General features: G+C 37.7%; 1 protein-coding gene across 5 annotated transcripts in view; it reads left to right on the forward strand.

The window, feature by feature from the left end:
* The window catches only part of arhgap12a (Rho GTPase activating protein 12a), a 29825-nt gene extending 9354 nt beyond the window's left edge, over positions 1 to 20471 (forward strand). The window contains exons 3-18 of one of the 5 annotated variants that reach the window (XM_079613865.1): positions 10501 to 10758; positions 11144 to 11275; positions 12261 to 12359; positions 12596 to 12718; positions 14162 to 14227; positions 14945 to 15006; positions 15126 to 15207; positions 15310 to 15408; positions 16009 to 16101; positions 16193 to 16295; positions 17143 to 17259; positions 17358 to 17456; positions 18210 to 18287; positions 18389 to 18523; positions 18610 to 18715; positions 18914 to 20471. In XM_079613865.1, the coding sequence (XP_079469991.1) occupies positions 10501 to 10758; positions 11144 to 11275; positions 12261 to 12359; positions 12596 to 12718; positions 14162 to 14227; positions 14945 to 15006; positions 15126 to 15207; positions 15310 to 15408; positions 16009 to 16101; positions 16193 to 16295; positions 17143 to 17259; positions 17358 to 17456; positions 18210 to 18287; positions 18389 to 18523; positions 18610 to 18715; positions 18914 to 19088 (1827 nt within the window). In that variant the 3' untranslated portion in view covers positions 19089 to 20471. The remainder of the gene's footprint in view (positions 1 to 10500; positions 10759 to 11143; positions 11276 to 12260; positions 12360 to 12595; positions 12719 to 14161; positions 14228 to 14944; positions 15007 to 15125; positions 15208 to 15309; positions 15409 to 16008; positions 16102 to 16192; positions 16296 to 17142; positions 17260 to 17357; positions 17457 to 18209; positions 18288 to 18388; positions 18524 to 18609; positions 18716 to 18913) is intronic. The other 4 variants (XM_079613867.1, XM_079613866.1, XM_079613869.1 and 1 more) reach the window with 4 other exon arrangements.
* Positions 20472 to 21141: the final 670 nt, after the last annotated feature.

Raw genomic sequence — 21141 nt, forward strand, 5'->3', positions numbered from 1 at the left:
CTAACATAACATTAAATTATTTATCTTATTTTTCGTTTTTTTTACTACAAACTATAAAGCAGTGGACTATAATCATTATTATAATACAATTTAATTGATAAAAGCATCATTGTACTCCGTGTTAAAAATAAGTATTATCTCTGTAAACACTGCTGGGTCATCTGACCAATCGCAGATTAGCGTCGCGCAAAGGAGGGGTTTGAAAAATGAGTCGTTGAACGAATCATTTGGGAGTCGGTGAGCAAATCAGGTAAAAATAAATGCATATTATACGACAACTAAAGTGTTTTTTGTCATTGCATGCATGTAAAACTGTTGTTGGGGACTCCCTAAACAACATTAGGAACATTTTAAATGTCATAATAGGTGCCCTTTAAGACAACTCCGAAAACAACGACAAACACTTCACATCTCAATAGAAGACCTAGAAGCTAAACGGTGCTTACACAACAAACTAAATAATAGTTAAGCAAGCATGCTACATAAAACATAAAAGCAACAATTATTAATAACACTTACAGGTTGTGATACGGAGGAGGAAGCTGATGCAAATACACTTGGAACTGAACCTTCCTTCAATATCAGCCAGCTCGCGAATCCAAGTTTGATTGCATTTAAAAAGCAATCGTCTTCAAAATGGCGCGAACAAAGCACAAGGCTCGGACTATACTTCTGTGGTATAGTTATATGAATTGTAGCCACTTAGTCTTCAAATGCTCCTCCTTGGGCAGATGAAAAAAGTTGTCTTGAGTCGCAGTTCAGAACACAGTGTCTCGTCGCCCTGATGTTTCCCTGGCCTTGGAGCGCAATAAGTGGGCGTATCGTATTCAAATAACTTGACAAGTTGACGTCATCTAGTCAGAGAAAAAGCTTCGGTCTTCTAACGATTCATAAAAATGACTCAGAGTCGACTCTTACTTTTGAAAGACAATAACTTTATATACGGTGCACTTTCATATTTCAAACTCTGCAGGATGTTTTTGTTCACTTAGATCTATGTTACACACTACATGAAAGGTAAATTTCTAAATTCCATAATAGGTGCCCTTTAAACCCTCTCTCTGAGTTTGCATGTTATGATGTTCACCTAATCTTGTCCAATAAATTACAGTGGCTATATCATTTCTATCATGAAGAATTGGCAAAGTATTAAAGATTAAGTTAACATTTGAATTAAATGTTGTTTTGCCAATACCGGTATTAAACAAGGATTTGATCTGCTGTGAAGTGTAACAACACCAGGCCCGTTGGTGCCCTCTGCACTGCAGGCATTCGTTAAAATACATAATGTTTAAAGTTGATTGTCTGTATTATGTTTATTATATTATATATTTTAACAGTGTTGTTCTATAAAGCCCTATGATTACTTGTTTTGATTCTTTTTGAACCAATATTTATCGCCTCACTGCAATTATATATTTATTTTTAGTCATTTAAAAGGCTATTGTTTATTACCACAAAATAAAAATCTGATTAGTTGATTAATCGTCAAAATAATCAACAGATTACTTGTTTGCCAAAATAATCATTAGTGACAGCTGTAATAAGATATTAATTAAATAAACAGTGCATTAATATTGTCAGCTGCAGTAGGTGTATTTAAGAGTAGCATTCAAGTAAGAAATGGAATAAATGTAAAAAAATAAAAATAAATATAGACTGTATAAATTAAATATACACTGGTTGTTATTAAAGATAAGGTACTAAAATTATTCAGTCAAGAGCAGTGAGTAATTTTCTCTTTGTATTTTGTTGTTGTTGTTTAACATTAATGACAAATTAAAGGGGTCATCAGATGCAAAATTCACCAAATTCATTGGTGTTTGCATATAACTCGAAAAATTTGAATATCGTAACTCAAAAGGTGAAACTAATATATTATATTATTGACTCATTACATGCAAAGTGAGATATTTCAAGCCTTTTAAGTTGAATTACTGAAATAAATAAACTTAACATGTCTTGTGTCAACACGCCCCTGGGAAGAGAGGGGTGGGGTGAGCAGTTGCTCATTATCATTTAAAGAGACATGCACCGAAATGGGTCACTGAACAGAGCTGTTTTTGAGGAGGTATAAAGGGTGTTATTTTACACAACCATTGAGGAATTGTAACCAAAGTATGTTTCTAACTTTACATGAAGACCCTAAAGAATCATACCAACTTATGGAATATGGGCATCCGATGACCACTTTAACTAACTTAATGAACAGATCTTATAGACTGACTCACATCTAAACTCTTTACATTCACTTAAGATATAAACAACTGTGTTTGTGTAAACCTTGCGTGTATTTGTCTGATTAAGATGGTTTAAGATGCGAAAGAGAACTTAATTCAGTACTCAAACGCTGTGTGACAGGCTTTTAGTGTGCGTACGCTTCGGGTATATGTGCTCAGAAAAGCTTATGTCAGAACAGCATGTGAGTAAAAAGTTTAACTGGCAAGGTTTTAATTCATGCAAATAAACTTTCGTGATGGAGAAGAACGGCAATGGCACATGAGCGTCCGCTGCGTTGCTAAACGTGATGTGAATGTACGTCGCGTTATAAAGTATGTTGGGATGCGGGCGCAGATAGTGGAGACATTTTAATCGTTCACAATCTTAAATCGTGACTCTCCAACATACTTTATTTTCAGTATTAAATAGTTTAATTGTAGCCTATCATTATCTACAAACGTTCTAGTTGAAACTTGTTTGAACAGGTTGAAAAGATAATAGACAAGTGTAGGTTGTGAATGAATGATTTCCTTTTAATACACTTGTATATAACTGGATGTCCCGGTGCTGCAGAGTTTACTTGATTTTGCATTCAACTCTGTGATCGTGAAATCCTGGAGGGATTGTTTGGGATATGTCCCGTTCTGTATTTTTTCCAACCTGGTTTCCATCTCTAAATAGTCTACTGCCTGTAAACATCAGAAGTCCTCAAACCAAAATAATGGTCTTGGCATCATCATTTCACTAGTCTACAACAGGGGGCCAAAAGGGAGTGACAACAGGGCTGTAAGAGGAAAAACTGTAAATAATAAGATAATAATGAAATTAGATTAGAATAAATACAATTCTAAATAATAATAATAATAATAATGTATTAGTTATTAGTCTTCTAAATGGATTAAATTAGTTCAAAATACATAAACATAATTTTGATGAATATAAGTAAATAAAAAATTAGATTACAATTAAACGAAGTGAGTAGAATGTGTGTATGTAACTTAATAGTAACTAATTTTAGATTTATAACATACATTTTTCAGTATAGAAATTGGGTTTTTATGAAGAGAGATGCCCTTTATATTTTAAAATGGGGGTCCTCACATGAGGGTTATCATATTCGGGGGTCTGTGGCGTCTAAAAGATTGAAAACCCCTGGTCTACAACATGTCATAAAGACTGAAACTGAGCAAGGCGTGTTCTGTTTGTACAAATGTGTCTGTTAATGTATGTGACCAAAGGTCACTTGCAGGGACGTGGAGGACTACATACAGTACTACATCGAAGAGAGAGTTTGATGGAGGAAAGAGATGAAAACACTCAGTCTGTCTGTAGTTCCTTCCATCATCTGTGCGTGTGAACAGAAGGGTTGTCTTTATTACGTTCATATGAAGATTTGCTTAATCTCTCTGAGAACAGAGGGAGAGTGAGAGAGAGTTTGGGTCGGGATGTTCAGCATGATGTGATGGTGTTGAATGGGAGGGGGTGAGGAGAGTGTTTCTCTGTGTTTGTTTGAGTGGTTTTGTGTATCAGCGCTCTGCACTGGCTCTAGCGTCCTTCATCCTGCCCAGTTAAGAGTTGCTTGCAGTTGCGTCTCCTGTTATAGGATATTCTGCACTGAGCAGCACTGCGGATACATCATGTACCCAGAGGAACCGGTAAGGCTCACACTCAGGCGCACACTCGCACACAGCACACCTCCATCTGCACTATGCATGAATGGACATACTCACACATACACAATTGCTAAATTTACCTCAACTACACTAAAAATAGTAAGTGCATTTTCTCTGTTTTTCTGTTTTCTCGTTTCTTTTTTTGCTGAATCACATACACATAAAGGGATAATTCATCCAAAAATTACCATCCTGTCATTGTTTACTCACTCTTGTGTGTTTTAAACCTGTATGTATGTATTCTATGGAAGATATTTTGAAAAATGTTTTTGTCATACACTGAATGCCAATGGGGTCCAGTGTTAAACAACTTATGCTTATGATACTCTCTAGCCATGCAAATGCTGTTGAGCTTGCATGTGCAGCACAGACGTTCACACAGGTTGTTCTATACACACAAACTGCAGTTGTTGTCAGAGAAAGAATTGGAGCAGGAACATGATGTGCTATTGTCTTAAGTTACTGTGACATGCTGATGTGACCAGGATGTGTGTGATGTGAATTTCTGTATTACATAAGCTTTGATACATAACAGTTCAGTGGACAGCTGGCCTGAGAAGAAACACACACACACACACACACACACATACACACACACACACACACACACACACACACACACACACACACACACACACACACACACACACACACACACACACACACACACACACACACACACACACACACACACACACACACACACACACACTATATCAAGAATACACAATTTAAGAAATCATACACTCAGCATATCTTTGCACACACAAGCAGGCTGACACACACATTACCAGGCTTGTTTTGCTTTTTACACAACTGTAATAATGTGATTGTAAAAAACAAAACAGTCTGATTCCTGATTCCTCTGCCCTGATGCAGATGAAATGCTGTTTTAAGCTGTTTTAATCTATTTTCTCTGTCGACCGAATCTCAGTGTTCAACTGCTCCATGGGCCTATTGCTCTGTAGCTTACATAATACTATAATGCTAATACTGCAGGATAGCTACTGTTAATACACTTCACTGTAAACATTGATCACTTATCACTGCAACAGCTTTATTTAACCTTGCTGAGTTATTTGTGAAGGTTTATTTTAATGTAATTGTTCCCTGGCATAGCATAAGCATACAAATAAATGGCATTCTAATGCTAATTCATATTCTCCTTTTAGAAAGGGGTTGTGAGCTCATGGTTTAACCTTGTGTATCCCTGCACAGGTTTGTACTGAAATCTCTGTGTGGTTCAGATAAGTGGAGTCAGTTCTGGATGTGAATGCTTTAGACTGAGTGTGTCTAATAACTGGTGTTTTATCATGTTTAACGTCAGACTTTTGTAGTCTCAGCCACAGACTCTCAGCTTATGCATATTGCAGACAAAAATGGCAAGAGCCATAAGCTTCACTGGCATTACAATTAACTTGGAGAAATTAGCTTTTAAACTGGTACATTGGCTGGACCAGTCTGAAATATTCCCTTTTTTTGTTATCTGAGGGTAAGAAGAACCATAATTTATTATACCATTCATGTCAGATTTGATTGCTGATTTGAAATATGTTATTGAAATGTTGGTTTGGTAAGTCGTTTTTGAGATATCACTGTTTCCCCATTCAGTTAGGTAGATAGATGTACTTGCTTCCCTGAAAACTGCTGCCTGATTGTGTTCCAGAGATTGTAAATGGACTGCATTTTATTCAGCGCTTTAGACCCATGGCCACCAAAGCGCTTGAACAAAGTTCTTGCACTTTTCTCATTGATTACTTTAATGTCTGTGTGGAGCCTTTCACTTTTTGCTCCAACCATTTTCAGATGGCCAGTTTAAGAGTTTAGCTTGCTTATACTCTGCTTTGCACTCGTTTTTGTGGCAGTGGGGTGTGTTTTATGAGGTTATCAAATATTATGCAACATCCTGCCCAAAGGTTTTTCATGTAGTTTATACACATCTATATAGACAGTACTGTTTAGGTTCAAAGGTCACTTTCTCTTTCTCGGACTACTGTTTAGCTTCAAGGGTCACTGTAAGGAGGATTGCACTGCATAATCTATGTCCCATCCTCCTTAGCACAGAGGACACATACATGCAGGATTATTCTTAATAAAGTGAGAAGCTCTCTAAGACTGGTCTGTAGTGGATTAAGGTTAGTCATGATGCGTGTGTGTGTCCATGTGGTCTATATAAATGGCCACAGAGGGTCTATTTGTATACAACAAACTCAGAAGAAAACTGCGTTTGTTACCCAGACCGTTTCGTGATAGAATGAGAGGAGCAACTAAAAAATGATTGACTCAGACATTATTAGATTACCAGATTATATGTCTCTCTCTTGCTGGAATTTAAGGATGCTTTAGTGTGTGGTATTGACCTGGACAGGCTCTAGATATTTCTGTGTGATTTAGACTTGGTTTCACTGTATTTCAAGAGTGATATTCAAATGCTTTTCTTCCATCCTTCCCCCATCTCTCTCTTGTTTTTTCCCTGTCCCTTTAATAGCTTTTTCTTCTTTTGAACATATCTATCTTTGATTCCCTGTTTCTTTAGTGTTTTTGGGTGCGTGTCTATTATAGGGCAGCACAAAAACACACTCATCTGAGTCTTTAGGGCATGTTGGCACACAGTGTTCTGCTTATTTGAGGTGTTAAGTCTCCTCATGTCAGAAACAGAGCGGTGGAGTGGAATGAGGGGGGAAATTGACAATATGAAGTTAACAATGAAAGAAGAAATTGAGTGGTTAAGAGAGAGGAAGAGAAGAAGTCTCACATTTCAAAATGCTCTTCCTTATTTTAGTACACTAAATAATCTTGGGTTGTTTCAAATATGGACAAACCCACCTAAGTAAAATAATTAAACCAACAGTTTGGGTTATTCCACATTTAACTTTTTTTTTTTTAGAGTGTATGTTTCATATTTTCTTTTATACGTTAATTTCTAACTTGTTAGTCACCTCTTTACCCTTTTTGTCAATTATTATATATAGCTGTAAATCCTTTAGCAGTAGGCCTACAAATTTACAAATATTTGCCATGGCAATAAGAGTTAGACTAGGGTTATAAAGGCTAAGAGAGGGAGAGGTATAGAAAGAGAAACGGGGAGATATAAAGGGTAGAGAAAGGAATGACGGCTACAAGAGATAGTTGGAGGCAAAGAGAGGGAGAAATGGAGTTAGCTTGGCTCTCTTCTTTAGTCCAGGGATTTTGTTCTGACTTGCTGCAAGAACACTTACACTTCCTCATTCCTGCACTCACAATGACTTGCTCACTATCCTGCTTGCAATACACACCCTTACACTCGCATACGCATAAAGTTAAGGTACATGATTCTACTGTTTTCTATTACCAAAATTCTGCACACACTGTACAATTCAGTACTGTTCAATTCAGTACTCCACCGGATACTTATTTTGGGTCTAATTGTAAATGAATAAAAAAATGTTCACTTGGAGCTTGTCATACCAGCATTTTCTATGCTGCTACTAAATGGTAAATGATATCGTACCATGGTTTGGAGAAGGAAGTTAATGTTAAAAAGAAGTACTACAAAGATAATACTTCTTTCTTTTGTTATTTCTTCTCTGGTTGCATGCAAAAACGAACCTACAGCTTCTTCACGATGGTGATGACTTTGCATTCACAGTGATGAAACTTCAGCCTGTCTGGCAAAAGCACAGATGAGCTGTTCAGCAGGGGTGCGAATCAGTCAAGTCATCTTAAGTAATATAGCGCTTTATACAATACAGATTGTTTTAAAGCAGCTTTACGGATGTTGTTCAGCTGAAGTCAGTTCAGTGTCTGTTGATTCCTGATATTGTTGAGTATTAAGTGTCCCCAACTAAGCAAGCTAGAGGCAACAGTGGCAAGGAACCCAAACTCCATCAGGTGACAGAATGGAGAAAAAACATTGGGAGACACCAGGCTCAGTTGGGGGGCCAGTTCGTGAACACGGTGTCATTATGATTCAGACTCCATCACAAGTCAGAGTTCAGATCGGGATCGGTACGCAGCATTTAAATATTCATCCAGTTCCCTTTGCTTGAAGATCTATTCATCACGCTGGTATGGAGCTGAAGCTAGCCATAGGGTCAGAGAATATTTAGAAGATTATTTTGGCAAGATTTAGAAAGAAATAATCAAATATTATTGATTGTGATGAAAGGTGTCATGTTTAATGTCATCTGAAAGCGTAGTCCCCTATCTTAAAACATGAGGATCCACAGACATACAGGGTGAGCATTACGCCACCTGCTGGCTGTTTCTTCACGTCTCTTAACATCAAGCTGGTTTCTTGGGTGCTCACCCATCTAATATAGTGCTTTGAATTATCAGGAACAGGCTTGTTTAAAGTTTAAAAAACACTTTGCTTCTGTCTTGATATGCTTTTATTAACTACCCTTTGTGTGTTGCGATCATTTGTGTTTATACATTGCTTGTTTTTTTAGATTCAATTGTTGTCGTTGTGATCCATGTTTTTGTCTACTGATCTTTTATTCAGTGAATTTGAAATGCTTAATTGGTGAGTTTCCATTGTGGAAACTAGTTGAGTGTTTTTATTGCCCCTGGCTTTTCATGTACCACCATTAATCTTTCATTCATACACATTCAGTGGTTTGTTTCCACAACAAATATTTTTTTCCCCCACATTTTCACATTTCACACTCTAAGCCATTACATAATCCAGCTTCAGCACATGAGAGACGGCGTAATTGGGTCTAGTTTTAGTAAGGGATTTATGTCTATAGTTATGTTTTGTAAATATTACACTGTTTAAATTAGCATTCCAACTTTCTGTTATCCTATGGTTATACTTAATGAAAATTGTACCAAATATTTAGATCGTAGACTGTTCACTGCACATTACTGGGCAGATCGATGAAACATGAATTTTGTGCAATTTGTCCAATACATCACATCGTTTTTTTTTTTTTTCATTAAATGGGAATGTTATGAAATTTTACATTATCGTTTTGATCACATGATAATTTTTGGGATATCGGGTGTAGGTTCTCAATGTTGCTTTGGGTTCACGTTGACCTTAAAAGTCTGACTTGGTTTAATCACACCATGCCATTAGCGTATGTTTGTGCGCTTCAGGCAGAGTCTTTAATCTGATGACATTATCCTCTGTGTGGCTTAAACTGTTAAGTGCCATCCTGGTTCACTATGCACACATTCATGTGAGCTCATTGCCTTGTTTCGGACACTGCAGTGATGGACTGGACTGGTGCACTTCACATATGCATTATGATTCACATTGTAATAAAACGTTCAATAGCTTCGCAAAATAATCAAGTGATCTTTCTCTCTCACACACTTACTCTAATGTGCTTAGTCATAATTAAATTACCTATGAGGCTGTTGTATAATAGGTTTGATTGAATGACACAATTGTTCACCTTCTCTCTCCCTCCATCTCTCTCTGTTTCAGTATTTTGTGAGCATAGAGGTTTGTCATCAATTCCCTCCTTTTATTCAGTGCTTTTGTGCTGCATTTTCATATTGTCATTTTCCTCATTATCCAGATTATTTTGTTTAAACAACTTTTTATCCATTGCAAATCTAATCTTGTCGAGATGCCTTGTGGTAAAGTAAGTATTCAGATGTGTGTTGTAAGGGCCTGGAATGTGGTTTTGCAGGTTCTTCCATAAATAGTTTCAGGTATGAATGATAGTCTTTCCCTCTCTCTCTAATCTATCCCCTATGTTTCCCTCTTTGACTGTTACTATTGTTCTTGTCTCATTATATCCGTCATGTAGCAATAGAAAGAAAATACAATTCAAATCAGTTTCTGTGAGCATTAGGGATACACAGAAATGTAAGCTGCCGCAGATGCCATTACTGCAATTTAGGTTTCTGTTCAAGCAAGAAAATCTGGCAAAAAACTGAAACTTTAACAGGTCATAGAAGTCAAGACAAGTAACCTTCATTTATATAGCGCTTTTAACAATATAGATTGTTTCAAAGCAGCTTTACAGTGTTTTTATAACAGGAACTTTGACATGGAGAAACATCAGTGTGCCTATGATCAGTTTCTCAACTGGTGGTTCAGGGAGTGTGCCGCCCAAGAAACATCAACAACAAAAAACTTACTTCTAAATGTTTAGAAGCACATTTGTGAGGTCAGGCACTGATGTTGGACGAGAAGGCCTTCCTAAACCTTGTGGAAAGCCTTCCCAGAAGAGTTGAAGCTGTTATATCTGCAAAGGGTGGACCACTCCATATTAAACCCTACGGGTTAAGAATTGGATGTCATTCAAGTCCATGTGCATGTAAAGGCAGACATCCCAAAACTTTTAGCAATGTAGTGTATATACAGGGTTTGACATTAATATACTCCCATATAAAATGTATTTTTAAAAAAAAACAAAAAACGCGCAGCACACACACACTGGGTCGAGGCTTAATGACCATGGGAAAATGTGGGTCCCATTGACAAACCCTGACGTATATCATGTAAAACATGTAATACATTGTTTTTCTATACAGTTTTCAATACAGTTGTCAATTGTTTGTTGCATAGGGCGTCATCATCTGAGGGGGCAGCAATGTTGGGAGACGGGTGCTGTAACTCCAAGGATTGATTCAACAAGTCTGTCTCTCTCTCTCTCTTCTTATGCAGACTTTAGGTTCAGGGCAGGGCAGGCCTGATTCTCCTGTATACACAAACCTGCAGGAGCTGAAGATCTCTCAGTCATCCACCCCTCCACTGCCGTCCTCTTCTCCGCTCCACAACCATGGTGACTGGGAGACTCACAAAGACCAGAATGGCAGACTCTTCTACTACAATCGCAGCACGCAGGAGAGGACCTGGAAACCCCCACGGGCACGGGATAGCCTCACCAGGAAAGAGGGGAAACAAGAAATGACTGACACTGAGGTACACACCCTCAGATAAGACACTTTACAACAAACGGTGATGCATGCACGCATAAACACACACACACAAAATCAAATCATCATATGTGGCTTGCAAAGGGGAATAACTCCATCAGGGACAAAATATCATCTGTGGCCTTGGGAAATGCATGATGGGATAGCTAAACTCTTTCTCTACCTGCTGTATGTTTATATACATGCAAAGCATTCTGGGTAACTGAGTTTCTCAAATCTTGTGGGCAATGGGTTGATTGTGACTGATTGGTGATTTGTTTCTCTTCTCTCTTTTCCTTGTCTGCATCTCTTAATTAACTATTTCACTTTCTTTTTCTCTCTTTTTCTTCATTTCTACTCGTTTTGCTTTTTTTGTGATTGGCTGGGTGAAGGTTCTGTCATCGGAGGAAAACTGTCTGAGCAGCCAATCAGACAGTCAGTACGGTTCGCCCCCTAGAGGCTGGTCTGAAGAAATGGATGAGCATGGACACACTCTGTATGTGTCTGACTATACTAATGAGAAGGTACAAAGACAAACCCAGTGTGTTAGTGCTTGCTTGACCGTTTTTTTCTTACTAACCTCACTAATGAATACTTTTTTTTTTTTTTGCGCTGCTTTATTTTGTGCTGGCAGTAAGCTGTGATTTAGTTGTTAGACAGTTAAACATTTCTAGCCTGATTAAAGTCTTATAGACTGACAACATCTCATCTGACCGCAGATACTGATTCAGGACAACACGTTTTTCTCTGACAGACGAATCAAAACCTTTCACGCTTTTCATGTCTTTCAAAATAAAAGTCTTGCATCAGAAAAACAATTTAGAATTTTTTCTTTTTGTTGATGTAGTTTTTTTTGACTGCACGCGCAGTTGCCCATTCAGAACGGTCTCGCGACCCACTTTCAGTCAATCAGATCACAAGTAGATGTGGGAGACACATTCTCTTTTACACCTGGTGTTTTAATCCGTCTCTTTTGTCCACTTTCAACCACTTCTGTCCCTTATTTCTTCAAGGGGAGTGTCTACAGATGGGTAAATATTTGGGCTTTTTTTGGATCTTTCGACCTTTCGAAATATCCTCATGCAAATTACATATGAAAGTTACTGGAGATGATGGAGAAACACAGAGAGAGCAACAGCTTTCATTTCTGCTCTGCTCTGGCGTGTTAGAAATCAGGAATGTTTACGCATTAGGTCAGTAGGCGGAGAGTAGCGTCTTTTGTGGCTGTTTTAACACATTCAGCCACATAAGCGTCTAAACTACAAAATCAAACAGGTCGAATGCGTTTTCGCCTACCTTTAGAAGTGGTCGAAAGTGGACAAACTCAGAACGTTTTAGACCCTGTTTACACCTGTATTAAGCAACCAATTTGCATCTTAATACCAGGTTTAAACAGGGCTTTCTCAAGACCGATTAGTCAACTGGTTGTTCAGGCAACTCACTGACTAGTTGATTTTAAAGATGATATTTTGCACATCATGCCTGTGTGTGTTTTGTATATGTATATAGTGGTTGAGGCACACAGACGAGCGAGGCCGGCTGTATTACTACAGTGCAGGTGACTCCAGATCTGAATGGGAGCTTCCTAAAATTGGTCTCAAATCACAGGTGAGACTAACAACAGATTCCGGTTCTTATCAGCATTAAAAATATATAGTCAGGAAGTCCCAGATATCCCTTTCAATTTGATTTAAACCAAATAATCAATACCCTGTGTGGTGCTTTATTTAAAGTGTGCGTCTGTGTGTGCATGTACACGTTGCAAGTATATCAAGATTTGTTTGCCTAACATACATCATCACAAGCCCTAATAATTTTGCATCTTCTCGTCCCACCTGTTTTAGTCTAACCACACACCTTTGCTGCCAGGGGATGCACACAAAACTCGTAGTCTTGATCGGAGACTGCCAGATCCTATTCCTATCATCAGGACGAGACGCAGCATATATTCAGAGTCCAATGACAAGGTACTCATACATTTACATACAAACTAAGAGAGAAAATGGATCTTCTTGCCATTTTACAGGAGACAGTGACAACATGCATAATAAAACTATTCAAATTCAGTAAAAAAGCCAAACTTGAGTAATCAACATGTTGTTTTAGGGTGGTTTTATCTTCTTTTAGTGGTTAAACTCTTATTTTCAGTCTTTTATGAAGATTGATTAGGTATTGTGTCACAATGTAAATGCTTAGAGGTTATTTTATTCATTAGCGCTGGTCTGGTTGAAATGAACTGTTCTTTTGGTTTTTAGTGAGGAAAAAGTCTCCCATTCTGATTTGGGTGATGTTCACATGTGATTAATGTTTTACTTAAGTTAAAACAGAAATCTGTCAAGGACCGGCGAGCCTTCTCCCCGCACCGCAAAAGCACCTTCCGCTCTCACCCTTATAGGCCACAAGTCAGTGTTGTCCCGCCCCTATATTCCAGCAACCAATCACGTCGAATGAGATGATGCATGCACACTTTTGACCATTGCAACTCATTTCAGTACACGCAGTGATTTCTGCACTAATGTGTTCAAACTGCATGAGAAATTGCTAGGGATGCTCCGATCAGGATTACTGCAGCAGATTCGACTATCGATTTCTTGCCATCATGATTGGCCGAAATTAAGACATGTCAATCCAAGCGATCTCTAGCTGTAGAACAGTGTCCGATTGGTCTCGACACATATTACCTACCCACAATACCCAAGATCCAGTTTCCATTGATTAAACTTTCAAATTACGTTGGAAAACACTGTGTTCGAAGTCCTATAGCTTTAGCCACTGCTTGAGGATTTTCTCAAGATCTACGCATCATGTTATGTTGTTTGTGAGCTTGTTTGAATCGAGATAAACTGCTCTAAATAGAGATGTGTAATTTACTATGGTTAACTAATGTTTTGTGACTCTTGAGTCATAGAATGTGATTATCGACCGATACCAATCTGCGGCCAATCGATCGGATCGGAGCATCCTTATAAATGGCACTTGTATATATCATCCTGCTTAAAGGAATCGTTTCAGCTCTGTCATCATGTACACACACTTATGTTGCTCTGATCCTCCAGGATGTTTATTTTGTGAGTGGTGTAAATTTGAGGAGATGATGACAGACTTTATTTCTTAAAGAACCATCTCTTTAATGATTTGAGAAATGATTTGCACTTGTATGATTACCGGTAATCACATACGTTTGATTAAAAGATCAGTAATAAAATACATATGTCCTGTCTGGCTTTGGAAACTGATGCTGTCTTCAAAATAACCTGTTTTGACCTAATAAATTATTGTGACTTGAAGCAAAGACCGAATATCTTGATTGATCCTGAAATAGAGATAGAAGTGTAATGCTATCTGATTAACATAATATTACAGGTATTGACACAAGTTTGAATTATGTGATTTGTTGTTTTCTTGTCTAGGACACTAAAACAGGCTCCCCCGACTCTGACTCGTCCTGCCCCTCCTCTCCTAAACCCCCCCACTCTGTTAGTATAAGCATCATCCATCTTTTCTCTTCCTGGTCCTCATTTGTCGTCCTTTTTTTTCTTTTTCCCTGTCCTTTCTTAACTTCTCTCTTCATGCAGAGCTCTGACTATGCTTTGTGCTTGTGGTGTGGGTTTATAATAAATCAATAACCATGAGAGCCTATGCATTAAGGGCTGTTGATAGGCTGAATATGAAGTGGATTGCTAAAAAGACTCTTGGCCATGGTAAAGTCACTGGAAGACATCTAATGGATCAATGCCTTTAGAAAGCAACTGCAATATATCAAGACTGTCAAGTGATTACATTCATTAGCAGTGATATTAATAAAAAGTAAAAGTAATTCTAAGTCAGTATGGTGCATTGATACAGATTAGATCACATTTGTCTACATCAGCTATTTTGCGTTTGCACATGCTTTGAATGCTCATCCAATCAATTTTATAAGCTTGATTTGCTGGTTTTGTTGCTTCTCTAGTAAATATTAAAGCACTGACTGTAATGTAGTGCAGTACGACATACTGCAAACACAAACAGGTCTAAACCACTGTTCTTTTGTAATTTCTCTCTTATGGTGGTTCAGTCTTTGTTGACACTGGGCAATATCGGGTTGCTTGTCTCTTCTCACTCTTGCTGTTTATCACTCTCACTGTAGTTTGTTTATTTAGGTTTGTCGTCTTTTTCTCTTTTCACATCAGCTTTTCTATTCTTTCTTTCAGCCGTCAGAGAAATGTGGCACTTTAAACATGACTAAAATCACTGAACATGGAAAAAAGGTCCGGTAAGTAGAAACAAACAGGGAGGAAATGCTCCCATTCATCTGACAGATCAAACAAATGACTGTAACTGTGCCATGCTGATATTGTAATTTGGTTTATTTGTCTAATTACATGCCTACAGGAAGAACTGGACCTCCTATTGGACAGTTTTGCAGGGTTCTTCACTGCTGTTTAATAAGGGCCAAGGGAGCGGGACTGGTTGGGTGAGTAACAGTTCACTGCTGAGAGAAAATTATTAGTAACCCATGTGATGTACTCAGTTTTATATGTCTGGTGTGTATGTTAATGTGGTGTTCTCTCAACAGTTTGGAAGAGACCAGAAGCTGGAGTTCAGTTTGGATCTCCGTGGAGGGTCAGTGGACTGGGCGTCTAAAGACAAATCCAGCAAGAAACACGTTCTAGAGGTAAACAGCCTGTTGGAAACTAACCCCGCTTTTCTTGTAGACTGATTATAAATTAAGGAGGTGTTTGAGGGTGTGTGTGTGTGTGCCTAATCAATTAGCAGGAAGGCTACATTTTCAAAAGATTTAATTAAAGTTTGATTAGCAGAATCACTGATTACAGCTATATTCCCTGAAGACATGAATAGGGAAAAATTGGAAGTTTTGGCAAGTTAATGAAACCGAGAAGCCAAACGTTTTTATTATCTCCAGATCTTCATGCAGCGACTAATAAAAAACACACACAATATTTTAAGGAATTAATGCAAAATACATGTCTCTGGCTGATACAACGGATTATTGATGGGTAAACGTTTTGATTTCATCAGCCATTGGCAGATGAAGCCGGTGTTATTGACCTAATTGGCTCTCTGTGCTTTATTTGGTTAAATGAGGTCTGAATATTTATTCATTTAAAGAAGTCTGAATGTTGAAATGGTATTAAGGTCATTCAGTTGACTAGCCTGTCCTTTTTTAATGAGCCTGGATGAAGGTTTGCTAAAAACTGCTTGATGTTTGAACGTGGTTCATGTGTTACAGATATTAATTTGATTTTGTGTGTAGCTGAAGACCCGGCGGGGCATTGAGCTCCTCTTGCAGTCAGATAACGATGGCCTCGATTGGCATAAAGCTTTGACTGAAACCATACACACATATGTAAGATTACTTTTCGCACTTACATTACATTACATATTCACTCTAATTGTTCTGAATCCTTGTACTGACATTAATGTGTTTCGTGTTGCAGATGTGGGAGTCTGATGAGGCCATTGAAGAAGACATGTCAGAATCTCCTGACACTGAGAAACATGACAAAGAAAAAGAGCAAAGAAACTCCAAGAAGGCCAGAGGTGTGTGTGTGCGCGTGTGTGTGTTGTGGTGTGTGTCCACGATTCTGAAGCTCTGCTCCAAAACCTATTGAGCTGTCAACGCAGTACTCTAATAAGCATAAAAATACATACCTCTCAATTAAAGGGTGAAATCTTTTGTTTTTTTTGTTTAACTATTGTTTATCAGTATTTAATGTAGTTAAATGTATATGTATATGTATTTATAATACCATAGCAAAAACTAATACTAATTAATTTCTTAATTCAATAGTGTTTTTAGTTCTCAATTATAAAAGACAATATTATGTGACAGTATCGTATTCTAAACCTGATAAATAAACACATTTCAGGCTAAAGAGCAAATAAGGACAATACAACAAAGATACAAATTAAGTAAACTAATTCTAGATCCCTGAAAAAATTTCAGCTCTGAATAAACCAAGAAAATGTGAAAAGTAGTGAAATGTTAAATAAAACACTGGTATTGATACTTACTGAAGTTTTTAGTCAAGAGCAGCAAGCAGTTACATCTTTGATTTCATTTCCATGACAGCTGCAGGTGTATTTTACATTAATACTCTCCAATACAGCCATTGAACAAAAATTGAAGTGTTTTTGATTGTTCATGCATGTAATCATGTTACTATGAGACGAGTGCTTTTCACATGGCACATACACATCTTTGTAATTTCTGTATCTGCTGTACCAGGAGTGCACCTATGAGATCTTAAAAACACATGTTCAAGCTCAGTTCTAAATTATAATTAGCATAAACAGTAGTTTTATTACCAATCCATGTATTCAGCCCAGCGCACTTGGAGTTGTGTACCATTCCTTAAATAGACTTCTTCACCCTTTATGCTTTTAGATATTAAGAAGTCTGTAAGCATGGATAATGCCGAACAGAAGAAGAAGACCAAGCTGGTGAAGCTTCTCACGGGCAGACCCACTTTACAGGCTGTCAAAGACAAGGGCTACATTAAAGGTTCCACATGCATCTACAAACAGTACTGGATCATCACAGGGTTATCTGTTAAATTCAGAGGCCTTTTATATTGTTTGATTTTCTTCTTTTTTTTGTAGATCAGGTGTTTGGCTCCAGTTTGAGCAGTCTTTATCAGAGAGAGGCCTCCACCGTCCCTCGCTTCGTCTGGATGTGCATCGAGCATGTGGAGAAGACCGGTAATCTTCTGTTTAGACCATGTGAAGCTGACTATTGATCCTAATCCTAAATTTACCCTAACCCCAACTTTCAAACTTTATGCTTAATAAAACTTTTTAAATGACTATTTTCACTCCTTGACACTGACTGCCTTTCCATGCTCAACATATTCCGTTTAAGTATCGTAATATTCCTGTGTATGTATTAAGTTTCCTTTCCCTCTGTTATTTACCAGGAGATTTAGTGCTGGCATTAATTACACAGTATGCTAAACTATTATTAGTTTTATTAGTACTTTTTCACCATAATTTAATTAGGACCCGAACACTTCTCACCTTCAGAAAGTTGGTTGAAAAAAAAAAAAATGTGTTGCCCCGACAACACCACCACAAAATTGAGAAAGTCGGGCAAGCATTGATGTCGATTTCTTTTAATAGTTACATGAAAACAAGTCATTCTTATTATCACTTCAGAAATGTGTCCATTTAGCTTGAGTTGTCATACCTAAATACCTGGCTAAGCATCTGTTAGCACTCACAATTCCTTGCGGACTGAGCATGTGCATGTCTCCTTTCAGTGGATTTTCTAAATAAGATGTTTAAAAATTTTCAATTTGTATAAATCTGAATATTGCCAAAATCTGATAAATATACATTTTTTTAATGTGCATGCAATCAGGATAAGTTGATACTCGCTGGTGCAAACTGTGTCCTAACATGCATTCTAATGCTTTGTAATGCTTGTCATTTCTTTCTCTTTCTCCCTCCATCCAGGGTTAGGAGTGGATGGTTTGTACAGAGTCAGTGGAAATTTGGCCATCATACAAAAACTGAGATTTGCTGTTAATCATGGTATGCCCTTCCACCATTTCACACCCTTGCTGATGTATATATAACATACTACTGGATAAAAAAACTGATGATTTGTGTCACTATGATCCACATAAATACAGATGAGAAAGTGAATTTAGGGGACAGTAAATGGGAGGACATTCACGTGACCACTGGAGCTCTGAAGATGTTTTTCCGCGAGCTACCAGAACCTCTGTTCACCTTTTCTTTCTTTAACGACTTCATCGCTGCGATCAGTGAGTGGACACCAATATTTGAGACACTGCTTTTTAGAGAGAGATGTTTCTTGCACATTTAACACTTTTATGTGTTTTTTGTGTAGAAATGCCAGATTACAAGCACAAAGTTCAGACAGTTAAGGATCTGATGAAGCAACTGCCATGGCCCAACCAAGACACCATACAGGTGCTCTTCAAACACCTGAAGAAGTGAGTGTAAAAGGGGACGGAGACTATATAAATGATGAATACAGATCTAATTTAGCTTTTTTTTTACTCTAGAAGGCACGTAATCATAAATGGAAATAATTAGGTAGTTTATAATTTGAAAAATTCTGCAATAGTATTAGATAGTTAATGTCATGTCACCTGCCACTGTGTTTATAACCTTTTTCTCTCTCTCTGTAGAGTCATCCAGCATGTCGTTGAGAACAGGATGACCACCCAGAGCGTAGCCATCGTGTTCGGCCCGACGCTCCTGCGGCCGGAGACAGAGACAGCAAATATGGCCGTGCACATGATCTACCAGAACCAGATTGTTGAGCTGATTCTTATGGAATATGAGACCATATTTGGCAGGTAGGTCACACGCATAGGAACCCTTTGACCAAATTCCACCGGGCCAGTCACTGCTGAAGTTCGGACAGCCCATTGACTGCCAGTCTGAAAACTGAAAACGTCTTGGTATGTTTACATGGGAGGACCGCCCATATTAGAAGAAAAAAAAATCCATCATTCTGGCTTCAACAAAAACTGTCAAATCCTTTCTCATATCTTTATTGGACTAAATTATTGTCATCTTTTTTGCCTGGATGTTGTGTTATTTTTTACATATACCCAAATCCATTGGACTATGTCATTTTTGGATTTGGTTCAAGCAACGAGGGCATGAAATATGGACATTTTTCAGTCCAACTGAAAACCATGTTGCTTATGGGAGAAATCTGATGCTTCATTTTAGATTTCCATTCACTACTAGTATTAATTTTTTTTCACATCTTTCCGTGGTAATACTGTAATACATTTTGGAGCGACACGTTTTCAGATCGACATATTACATTTTGCGTCACATCTTTCCATGGTAATACTGTAAAACATTTTGGAGTGACACGTCAACGGATTGACTGACATGATCGACATGGATTTTACCTTATATTAAAACTCAAATTTCTGCGGGTATGGATTTCATTCTGTTCTGGACTGCTGGAAGTGACCTCTGAGATGACCACTGCTGGGTAACACTGGAGTTATTGTGTAGACTCACTAGATTCAGACACACTTTTGTTTGAGTCTCAGCCTCCTTTTTCCTGATTATCAGTCCAAAATCAAAGGATGCATAAAGTCTTGCTGTGTGAGTGCATCTGTCCGTCTTGGCCCTTATAGAGACACTGGAATAAGATGTGTGCAGGACACATTTAACCCTGTGAGGACATTCGATTCGCTACTGTTCCTGACCAGACCCGTCATGGAAACTCTTACAGCATTTAAATAAAGAGTTCAGTATGCTTTAGACAAAATACCATGTGAAGATCTTGTATTCGAGAGATAAGTAAAGGGAGAAATTGTGAGTGGGTTAAACTGGATTTCTCTTTGTAAATATGTCTGACAGACATACTGTGTGTGTGTGTGTGTGTGTGTGTGTGTGTGTGTGTGTGTGTGTGTGTGTGTGTGTGTGTGTGTGTGTGTGTGTGTGTGTGTGTGTGTGTGTGTGTGTGTGTGTGTGTGTGTGTGTGTGTGTGTGTGTGTGTGTGTGTGTGTGTGTGTGTGTGTGTGTGTGTGTGTGTGGACTAAAAGAGCATGTGGAGGTAAAGGCACCACAATTGTATTAGAGGCTGGTTTATTAAAATGTTTTAATAAGAATTGAGATGGTTATTTGGTTAATAGCTGTTGAATGTAACTCATCAAATGTTCTGCTTTGTTGCAGAGCTTTGTCTTGATCAAAATAAAGTTGACAAGGCAAATCAGTCACCTTGTTGAGTGTCGTTACTCTCAAAGTTTCTCCACCAGGGGGCAGAAAACATTACAGTAACTCTGTTGTTTTATTTTCATGTGTTGACTTGAACATTCCCACATAGAATTGAACTACTGGTATATGAACCTACTCTTTACTCCTACCTGATGCATATTATGAATTTGATCAAAGCATTTTTGTAAGAGGCAGCTGTATAAAGAAATGTTCTGATTCAGACTTTTTTTTAAGTGAGAATCTAAATGATTGAACCCAGAACATTTCTTTAATGCTGTTGATACATTGACAGATTCTATTTTTATAGGTAAAGAAAAAAAAAAGAGATGTAATCAGATGCAGTTTGTTAATTTCATCTTTGATTTCTAGGTCTAGCACTCCCTTATTTCACACTAAAATGAGTGAAATGATATTTTACTCCTAATATCCTCTCGTCTAATGGGGATTTTTTTTTTCGTCTAAAAAAACTCACAAACCGTGGATGCTGTGTCAAGTGCTCTGAAAGGTTTTTATCACGTTTCTGCTTTTCAAGTTTTTAAGAATTATAGGCTTGTTTAATTTTGGGTCTAGGTTTTATATCAAATGCTAAACATCTTCCTGGATACCAACTATTGAGTGAAAAATTATAAATAACATTAAACATTACCATGTTTTTACTAAATTTGTTTGA

This window comes from Phoxinus phoxinus (assembly GCF_949152265.1).
Source record: "Phoxinus phoxinus genome assembly, chromosome: 5".
NCBI classification, from domain to species: Eukaryota; Metazoa; Chordata; class Actinopteri; order Cypriniformes; family Leuciscidae; genus Phoxinus; species Phoxinus phoxinus.